At 38.6% G+C, this 10,772-nt stretch overlaps 1 protein-coding gene across 2 annotated transcripts in view; it reads right to left on the bottom strand.

Moving 5' to 3' along the window:
* Positions 1 to 635: 635 nt before the first annotated feature.
* SoxN (SRY-box transcription factor soxNeuro) overlaps positions 636 to 10,772 on the bottom strand; it is a 117,340-nt gene continuing 107,203 nt past the window's right edge. The window contains exons 3-4 of one of the 2 annotated variants that reach the window (XM_018445916.1): positions 8,700 to 8,826; positions 636 to 800 (exon numbers count right to left, since the gene is read on the bottom strand). In XM_018445916.1, the coding sequence (XP_018301418.1) occupies positions 8,775 to 8,826 (52 nt within the window). In that variant the 3' untranslated portion in view covers positions 636 to 800; positions 8,700 to 8,774. The remainder of the gene's footprint in view (positions 801 to 8,699; positions 8,827 to 10,772) is intronic. The other variant, XM_018445917.1, reaches the window with a different exon arrangement.

The following is a 10,772-nucleotide window of genomic DNA, read 5'->3' as shown; positions in this document are numbered from 1 at the left end:
ACTCTGATCTTTACGGTGACGACGTTGGCAGAGAAGACGAGCCAAGATCCGCCCTTCCTTCGTCGACCCTCGTCGCTCGCATCAGAAAATTAAACGCGGTCGGCCATTCTTTATCCGGAACATGGCGGATCTCTATCGAGAAGCTGTAATCTCTTCGAAGAGGTATACCGATTCGCGAATTTATTTTAGCATCTGATGACGTCTTCCCCTAATTCTCTTTCATTCGATAATCTCAAATCTCGGTGAGATCGTAACACTATCCGCCCGACTGTAATTAGAGAAGTTAAGAGGCGAACATAGTTAACTTATCTCGGAGCATAATCCTTCACACTTCTTGTTCATAGCTTCGATCATAACGTTTCACTATATTTCTACCTGAGCCTCTATTCTGTAATTCTTAACGACATAGCAGCCGATGTCGTTACATTGTCGTTTTATACATGATAAAAAAACGCAATGTATAAGTATAACGATACTGACACTTAAGAGTTATAGAAAGGAGTCTATTAAGCCTCAATCTTCATTTATCACGATTTTTGAGTTACGATATCGTCATACAACAATCGTGAAACATAGTTCAATTTGCAGCAGCTACGTACTTATTGTAATAGAATCATCGATGGTCATTTGTCTCAACGTATCTGGTTTATTCAACACTTATTTTTATTATACATCCTTACGCGTAAGGTCTACATAAAAACTTATTAAAACGAGCTTAATCATATGTTCATAACTGGTTCTGGGCTGGGGTAGCTCCGCGCGGCAGCGTCTCGATGCACAGTGCGCACAGTGGCTCGGCTCTAGAAAAATAAACAGATCGTTTTTATCAAATCTGTTTACAGTCTCCTAAAATTATTATTTTATAATAACGACAAATATAAATTAGGCTCTGAAAATTCAAATTTAATATACAATTTAATATACAATTCAAGTAAGTGTAATTTAGTCTAGGAAGTAAAATATTATAGTTACTTTCAAATGATTAAAAAGATAAGTAGAGTTAACATTAAATTACATTCAGAGAAAAACATAATGGTACTAGCTATTAAGGTAACAAGCTTTATACGTAGAATTAATGTACATAGTTAGATAAATTAATTTACATAATTGAATAAACTATTTTATAATTATTATATTTTTAATCCCATATATGTACATTTGTCGTCATTACAGCAAACAGTATTATTAGACATACATTTTGACGCAGCTTAAGAATAGACTTGAAGGCATTTCAGACCATATATCAACACGTGAATGTTAATTAAACAATCAAAGCGATCTCGCGGATAGAAAAAAAATAATTTAAATTCAAAAGCACTCCTTGTGATCGTAGTATGACACCTTTCAATTTCAACAATTGTCGTAAAATAACATCAGTTGTCGCAGTCACAAGACACTGATGTATTTATCACGCCGATAAAATTCAATGGCACACTTGTTACGCCGATGAGAGTTGTTTAAAGTTGGGGAAAAAAGGATAACGAGCCGCTTTTGTAAATGACGAACAAAAACCGAATGTATAAATGGCCGTCGACGAGTTGCCGCGTTGATGAAGAGGGTGGCATCGTCGACGAAGTGGTAATATAAACTTACTGATTGCAATTGCGGTCTTTTGAGAATTTATATATATGTAAAAAAAAAAACACAACAACAACGAGCCACTGTTTTCGCAAATCGATGATCGTTTGTCACGGGGGCGTCGAGGCGAAGCGTTCGCGAGCTTTTTTATTAACCCCCGCGTGTCCCACGAGCTTTCATCTTCTCTATCCGCATTTCGCGTTCATGTGCATGCGCCACGTGTACATCACACTGTTAATAATAATGAATAATTATCTCGATATCCGATCTGTTCTTCTTTGTAAGTGCCTTTCGCTTTTGTAAAAAGTGCGCACAATTGATCACAAGCTACGGAAAACTTATAATAAATCTCAGAATCGACTTAATATTTTGATCCAAATATAATTAATCCTTAGTACGATGGATTCTTGCGCATTTTTTTAGAAGTACTAGGAGCATCTGGCTAAATAATGATCTCTTTACTTTTCTTTCTTTTTAATACACAACTTTACAAATTCTTTCTAAGGATGTTAAAATATATGTAAGAATCATTTAATAATTTTTGTTTATTTGTAAAAGTAATGAAAATTAACGCAAACACGAACAACACATTGTGTGTACTAGGGTTAGTATTATACGGAATAGTAATTCGTATAAAATTCTATTAACACAATATTCTTATCCTTAATGTATTTAATTATATTACAAATTACGTAATAAATTCAATAACTTTTTTATTATTTTTTTCGTTCTAATGCCAATTGTCCCCATAAAATAAGCGTGATACTAATTTTTGTTTATGGCGGAAAACGTTTCAATATATTCAAGTTCCAAGTCTGCATTCTTTAAAATAGGAATCATAGACGTTTCAAAATGGACACGATTGCGAGAGACGATTCGAGAGAGGTACTCGAGGCGGATAAATTTTTATCGGCACTCGTTCCGACGTGCCGAGCTTATTAAGCCGTCCGTCCGTTCGTTCGTTCAACCTCACAATGGTCGTCGAAAGGATGGAAAGCCATGAGCGAAGGTATGGAAGATTCGCAATTCGTACCCAATCCTCTCTTTCAGTGTAATTATTTTTACGCGAGTCGAGAGCTCCTGCCGATGACAGCCACGACTGCTGGAGGAGGCGGAGGTGGAGACGAGACGAGACGAAACGAGACGAGATGCGACGCGACGCGACGGCGACATCGCGTGTGTCGGTCCGGCGGAGAGGTGACATTGGTTTCACCGAGGAGAGACGCGAGACGACAGGTGGAGACCTGGTTCGGATCGTTCCTGCACACCCGCTCGCGCGAGTTGCAGCTCTCGCGGGCGGAGGACAGAAGCGGAAAACGCGAAGGATGGGAAAAGGTAGGCGAACTGGCGCGTGACGGGCGGGGGTGGGACGAAGATCAGTGTCATTGGCAGCATCTCGGCGAGCTGGAAACCGACAAGCGGAAACTGACACGTGACTGGAACACCTGGCGAGTCGATAGAAACTGTATACCGTCGGTACGCAAGCGCTGACTTGGGTCTTTCGAAAAGCAAAAACCTAGTGTGAAAATCCAAAAATCTACCTCGTTTGGTATTGCTGGGAACGTTTGTAGTTTCTTTCTTTCTTCGTGAAGAATGAAAACCGCTTTCCTGTTTTTACGGAAAAAATGATTACGTTGGAAACAGCAGTGTGTCATATTTTTTAATTTTTTCGTGAACTTTTTATGATTCTTGAATGAAACACAAATCGTTGAAAATCACAAATCGCTGAAAGTAAACTTTACGTGACACATGAAAATTTATTTCATGTATGCATAACAAGAATAGGAAATTTCATGTTTTAGGAAGAGTACAAATTGTACGAGAGTAATGGCTTTCTTGAAGAAAGTAAGTAAGATGAAAGCGAGTCAATCGGCGAAAATTATCTGCTTCATTCTCCGCTGAATTCACATTTACTACTTAATTATATTTTTTATTAAAAAAAAAGAGAAATTAGTCTAAATAAAATTATTGGATTTCAAAGAAGACGAAGTATGTGAGGTTACGAAAATAAGTTTACAAAGATACCAATGCCTCACAGTTCAATTCTCCTCGCGAAGAAAATTGATGACATCATCATTTCGTTCCAGCAACGTTGGCAAAACGGTTCCAAACTCTCGCCTAATGTAATAAGCAAATATCCCGAATAATAACGAGGTACGTCGCGAGCAATCTTATGACAGTATAATCTTCCACATTACGTACAGCTTAATCCGATCCTGGACGAAGAGAATCAGCGTGGATGATTCAGGGGGAGGCGAAGGAGGTGACGGGGAGGTAGCAGAGGATGACTCTGCGAGAACGGACGCGCGGCCAGCCAGAGCGCTCTGGCCGTTCTCTGGTTCAATTTCTGGCGTCAATTAAAAAGTGATGCGGACCGAGGAAAATCAGGAATTAACGAAGCAGACCCCAGCCGTTCCCGCCACGTTTCGCCGACGCTCGTTCCCATTCTCACAGCGAATCGTCCTTAATCGGCTGTCATTGAGGAATCTTAGCAAGATCCAATCGGGAGATCCGATTTTAGCGAAACGTCCACGAAGGCAGAAGGGAATGAGTCCCCGTGCGTGAAAGAAGGAATGGCGAACCGAAAGAGAGAAGCATCGTCTTCATCATTCCTCTTTCGAGATGATGGAAAAAACGACGTGGTGGAAACAAATTCTTTCAAACTTTATTTCAGGTAATTTTCTCGGTTATTTTCGAGATTAGCATTTATCTACCACTAGAAGAGAACGACAAGATAAAATATGTCGAATCTCAACATGCTGGCGAACGTAGGAAAACAGATTTCCTGTTAATTATATATGGACCATGTGTCTTTTTTAATTTTTTTTAAAACCCATGACCGATGTCATTTCTAACGAAACTGACCCTTGATCTTTCCCTCTATAACCTTCTTTCTTCTGCGTTGCAGCGAAACGGCTAACCGCGATTCGGATTCGAGAAAGGAGGCTTCGCCTCGTCTCGAACTAGCACCCAGCTGAAGTTCGTTACACAGCGTGACTCGGCAAAGACGATTTCTTGGACGATCTACCTCGCCTTGCGTCTTCGATACTCTTTTGCGCGCGCGCGAGCGAGCGGACCTTCTTCCACCGTTTGAAGGAAGCTGTCGCGAGCTACCCATCATTAGTGCTGTAATTACCGAATTCGCAGTCGCGCGATCATATTTAATTGCTCGATCGCGATATTATTTATCGATCGAGAATCCATATCACAATACTCGTGCCTTTCACGCGCGACAAAAATTAATCGTTCCGATTAAAAATCTAATTGACTGTAATTGAAGTTGAATTCTACAAGAATCGATCAAACTTAAATTATCGTTAATAACACGGAAAAAACGGTTGAAGTATCTAAAAATTCAGCTAAATACAGATCTGAAAATAAATTCATTGGACTTTCAAAATAATTATGTTTAATTATATTGTATTAGGCCGCTCAAATTAGCTAGATTGTCAAACTTTTTTACGGCATTCTTCATCATATTTTAATTTCTTACATAATTATTTCGATAATTCTTCAAAATGATTTTCATATATGTATAAATTTTTAGATACTTCAGCAAAATCTTTCCATACAATAATGCAATAAATAGGTCTGTTTTCTAGTGCAGTCTAGTACAGGAATAAAAAACAGACCTATCACACACATGTAGAAATTGTGGCGATTCATTAATTCCTGCAATTTTATTTATTTACGCGGAAATAAACTTTCTCCAAATCATGCTATAACATTTCTCAATCTTAATCCTCGCCAAAACACGGAGTAACGCTCGTTGCAACTGGATTCAAGAAGGGTTAGTAGTCACGAATTCTGTTGCGCCTGTTGCAGAATTTGCCATTATCCACCCGCCGTTTCGCCAATGTTGACTACGAAACTCCGTAACAGCGTGTTGCAATCGTGAAAGGCGCAGAGCTTTGCGATGACTGTTGCAATTTACCCTCTCGACTAGCCCCGCCTACGCCGGCAACAACGTTCTCGTGAATTAACGGCTAGCCGTACAGTGTGAAAGTAAATCGTCGAGAGCATATCAACTGGCTGATTGAGAATACGTCCATCCTACCCAGTACCCTACGATATTGGGATAAAAAACGGCGACACGTCCCGTATGTGTGCGAGAAAATCGGGCGAATAAGGATCAGAAAAGGGCAAAGTAAGAGAGCAAGGGCCTTTCGCGTGGAAGGAATGGCGACGTCGCACGGCTAATTACCTGAAATAACCCATTAGTCCTGTATCCACCGGGAATTACAAGGCAACTGCTGAGACAGAGAGGGCGCGTCGTCTTTGACGTGTTAATCTCGCCCGAAGGACCGCGCGTACCTTCCACGGCTGCCTCCTTACCCTTATATTCTCTCCTGTTTCCATGAATCAGCACTATTGCGCACCTGAGAAAAATCGCCGGCACGGAACGAGCTGCGATGCAGATCCGCCGAATCGATTATCGGCGTAATAAGTCGTGCCATTTGGGCAGGTCCTAGAGCGATTCGCGCTGCGAAAACTCGCAGCATGCGATAGACGCTCATAATATTTATTAAAAGCTTTATAAATATTCGAATCATCAAACGTACACAACGAATCATAAATTTTTAACTTCAATGTAACATTTTCTTACAACTTTACAAAGCAATTAACAAAAGTTGACGCTTAATATATATATTTTAACCTTTTTTCCCTTTTTTCTTTCTTATGTTAAACTACTTCCATTATCATTTCACTCAACGATTTTATTTCAGGGACTTATATCAAGGTTATTTTGAGCAGAGATAATTTTCGTCGTGTTTTTCAACAGAAAAGAAGTCCTGCGGAAGAACCGATCGACAGTGCCTTCGGATAACTGCTTGGTAGAGCTTCGAAGGTTGGGGGCTGCGAAGTGAGAGGAGCAATCACGAACGATTTCATAGCTGTCACCCTCGATGGAGGACTTCGGGTTCCATTTCGAGGTTCCCGGGCTGGGGAGATCCGTGGAATGACGGGGCGCATTCCCCTCTTCGCCTGGGAGGAAGCTTTCCCTCTTGAAAAAATTCGGGATACCCGTCGGAGCGGCACGTACCTCGCGCGAACCCATCGACCGGAGGCCGTCCACCTGACGTTTCAATTTTTAATCGCCTGCACGATACTACATTGCGCTTCAATATGCACGCAAGAACGGTTAGCGATTTGGGATTGGAAAGCGAATCAAATTTTGATTGAAAATTGAAATATTTTATATCAAATCATCTCGAAATGTATCTTCCTGAAATGTCGCGAAGAATTAAATGATTATTTTTGTGCTATTAATAAATGTTTCATAACATTTTTTTTTTACTTTTTCATTCAAGCCGAGTAATAGAATACAGTCTTGGCTATAAATATAAAGTACCTTCAATTTATTTCATGTTCTTGGAAAAAGCGATAATAAAATTCAAAGGAAAATAACAAAATATCAAAATTGTTATAAAAATAAATATCATTTTTCAATAAAACTGTTTTTAAATTTCGTTAGATACAAAACAACTTTTGGAGATATATTTTTGGTCAAGATTGTAGAAGCAACTAAAAATATAAAATGGCTTTTCTTCACGTTAGTACATTGTTGACTATCAATTAACGTACGACGTTATGGGTGTCACGGGAGATCTTAGAGTATCTTGGAGGATCAGCTCGAAATCGGTTAGTTCCACGTACTTTCCCGACTACTGCGCTCCGCCTATCCAATTTGCTTCGTGGACGTTGCTTAAAGAACGACTCATTCTCGCCGTGCGTACGAGCGATGTCGAAATGAGAGCGTTGGAGGTATTCTCGAGAGAGGCGTAAAAGCTCGAGTTTACTCGTTTGAGCGCGACGAAAGGCTCGTTCTTGCGAGCGGCGGGACTGATGGCGCGAAGAATTTTTTCGCCGTACGATTTTTTTTTCTCCTCATTGACTTATTTTTGTAATTAAAGCGACTGCTATGGCGGAACGATCGGTGACAAGGTGCGGCCGATCGCGAGGGTCAAGCTGTTCGATTTTGGCGATCCGGAGAGCGAATCGATCGATCGATCGGCAGACTATCGAAGCCGCCAATCGCCTAGTTTGCCTGAGCGGAACAAACTCACCGTGCAGATCGGCCTGTCAAGTGAAACTGGGGCAAAACATTCGCGTCCCGATTTAATCCGCCAGCCGCGAGGAATCGAGTCGGGATCGGTCACGGCGTGAGAGCTTTCTCGGCTCGTTGCAAAGATCGATAGGATGGATCGATTAAGCGGCCGATAAAGATCGCGTTTGTCGTAGAGATCGCGAGTCGGTGCAACGCGCGCGCAAAGTACGCGCAAAAAACGATCCTTGGTGTTTTGCGATACTTTCATGGACAAACCACCACCGATCGAGTTCCAGAGTCGATTTGCCGTTCGCGTGGGTACTCACGTGAAAAGCGACTTTCTACGTTAACGGACGAATGAAAAAAAAATCAACACTGTCACGCCCTAGATCGTCGTTTAAACGGTTGACTCGGTCGTTACCGAGTTTATTAAAATTCGAGCAGTTTGCGGCTTGACGGACTCGTTAGCAAAACGTTATAAATGAAAAAATCAGAAGAAAACGAAATTCTTTCAATTAATCATCTGATCTCGAGATTGTTCATAAAGAATGCAACATTTATGTAAATTTTTGTATTTCAGAGCTGAGCTTTTACAACAAATAATTTAAATAAAATCAAATTAATATCTTTTTGTCTCCCCTTCTAGTGGTCTGGTCTATGACATACGAAAGAACAGTTTTGCTGAAGTATCTAAAAATTTAGCTAGATACAGATCAGAAAATGATTTTGTTGGACTATCAAAATAATTATATTATGTAGGACATCAAATTGATTTATTTTCAGATCTGTATTTAGTTAAATTTTTAGATATTTTAATAAAACGTTCTTTTCGTGTAAGCACAGAAAGAAAATCGAGACAATTACAAATACGTAAGACGACGTTATTAATACAAATCGAATTCAAATTTCTCGTAGAACGCGTTCCCAATCTCGCGTGAACCTCGCGAAGAACACCTAGTAGGAACACCTTTCGCGCGCTAGCAGAATCAATCTCGAGTGTCTAGTAAGTTTCACGCCTTGCTCGATTCTCTTTCGCTTGATCTAATCTTCTCAAGATTGAAGGAAGACTCACCGTAGCGCGCGAAACAATCAAGGAGCCTGATCCTTCGGTGGTGGAATGGTTCGACATTGTCGCGGCGAGAGTCGTTCACGTCGGCCAGGATTCCTGCACGCGTACGTTGCCCGTCGCGTTCCAATCCCTGCAACACACAAGACGTGCGTCTGAGAGCGAGCGGTCGGGTCCTTTTTCGGCCGTGGCTAAGGTAAAAGACCGTTTCCGTTCTGGCGAATTAGCCGCCGTTTCCATCGCGGGAAACATGTCAAATTGATACCAACGAGCTATACTTAACTGCTATGGCCAAAAGAAGTCGTGTATCCGATAGAATCTTATAAAAGAGGAGCAAGTTTAATAAAAAAAGAAAATTCTTAGGCCCTGGTAGAAATGTAAGCAATTTTCCTAAATCCTATCCAGTTACTATTTAATATTACTGTATTCTCATTAATTGTGCCAATACTGACAATGAGTAGGAAATGGACAAGAACTTGATAGTTTTATTCTGTCCATTTCATGAGCAGTTGGTTTGCTTATTAATCAATTTAATATTCTCTCTCTCTCTCATTATTTGTTGTGTTTCTATTCAGAATAAATGGATTCAGATTTTTACGCAACTTTTGTATGCAGTAATTGCAAACAAGGCGTTACATCCTGATTGGAATCCTAAGTAGTTTTCCTTCTCAGTTACTAAAAGTTGGTATAATTTTAGTAACTGCTTAAAAAATACATGAAATTTTTTCTATCAGGGGATATAAGAATTCTTAGGCGTAAAGCTAAAATATCAGTAGATACGTTAAAATATCAGTAAGTACGCTAAGATATCAGTAGATACGCTAAAATATCATAAAAGAAAGAAAAGTAATAAGAAAAGTTTTAGATCAAAAATTTATTTCTCAAATCCTACGCTGAGACATATCTTCTTAATGATACAGTTAGATGAATAATATATGCAGGGTTGAGAAGTAACGCGTTACTTATAACGCCGTTTTCGTTACTTTTTTCAGTAACAATCGTTACTTTTTTCTATCTGTAACGGTAACGATAATGTCGTTACATTTTTACAGTAACGGTAAGGAATTTAGCCATTACTTTTACCGTTACTTTAGTTTCCTATTATTTTCTTATTTTATAATTTATTCTTAATTTCTTAAAAAATATTTTGTACTTAATATCTTATACTTTGTTCTAATAGACACTGCCAACATTGAAAATATTAATATAATTCACATTACATATATATACTGTAAATTTTTGATACGGGCAATAAATATTGAAATACACATAATAGCAACCCTGGTGGAAATGAATCGCTGAAAATCGCTGAAATCTCTATCAATTGACTCATTTCATTATGAATTATACTGAAATAGATTTATTGAGATAAAGTTTTCACCGATTTATTTTCACCAGGGTACATTAAAAACAATGTTTAATCTATTATCTGTTTAATTTAAATTCTTTTAAAAATGAGTACATTAAAATAACAATATTAAGTAAAATAAAGAATTAATAAAATTGTAGATAAGTTTAATATAGAGAAAAACTTGCTCTATATATACAAACTAGTTAGTAGAAAGTTTCAAGTTTGAATATATATATATATTTATTTCACATTTAATATTAAATTAATTATCAGCTAATGTAATTTTAAAATCTAATAACTTACTTTAGCATTATAAAAAAAAGTAATGAAAAAGTAACAAATCGTTACTTTTCAAGTAACAGTAACGGTAACGGTAACGCTTTACCATTACTTAAAAGATAATTGTTTTGAGAGGCGAATACCCTGATCTCTGCTTTAGTTATACAAATTCTCCGCTTCAAAAATACAAATTCTCTGTTTTAAAACACAAATCCTCTACTTTAAAAACCAAAATTCTATACTTTAAGAACACAACAATTATAAAGGGTGGACCAAATGAGTCTATAATGGGAAATATCTCGAAATAGAGGCATAATACAAAAAAATACTTCAGACAAAAGTTGCAGGGGGCAAAGGGGGACACGCAATGGTATCATTGACTTTGACCTTGAACTCGATTTTCAAGGTTATTTGAAGGTCATGATCATTTTTTTAAATGGAATTGCTTT

Source organism: Mycetomoellerius zeteki, unplaced genomic scaffold, assembly GCF_001594055.1.
Source record: "Mycetomoellerius zeteki isolate Tzet28-1 unplaced genomic scaffold, Tzet1.0 scaffold168, whole genome shotgun sequence".
Taxonomy (NCBI): domain Eukaryota; kingdom Metazoa; phylum Arthropoda; class Insecta; order Hymenoptera; family Formicidae; genus Mycetomoellerius; species Mycetomoellerius zeteki.
This window is presented reverse-complemented; position numbering and strand designations above follow the sequence as displayed.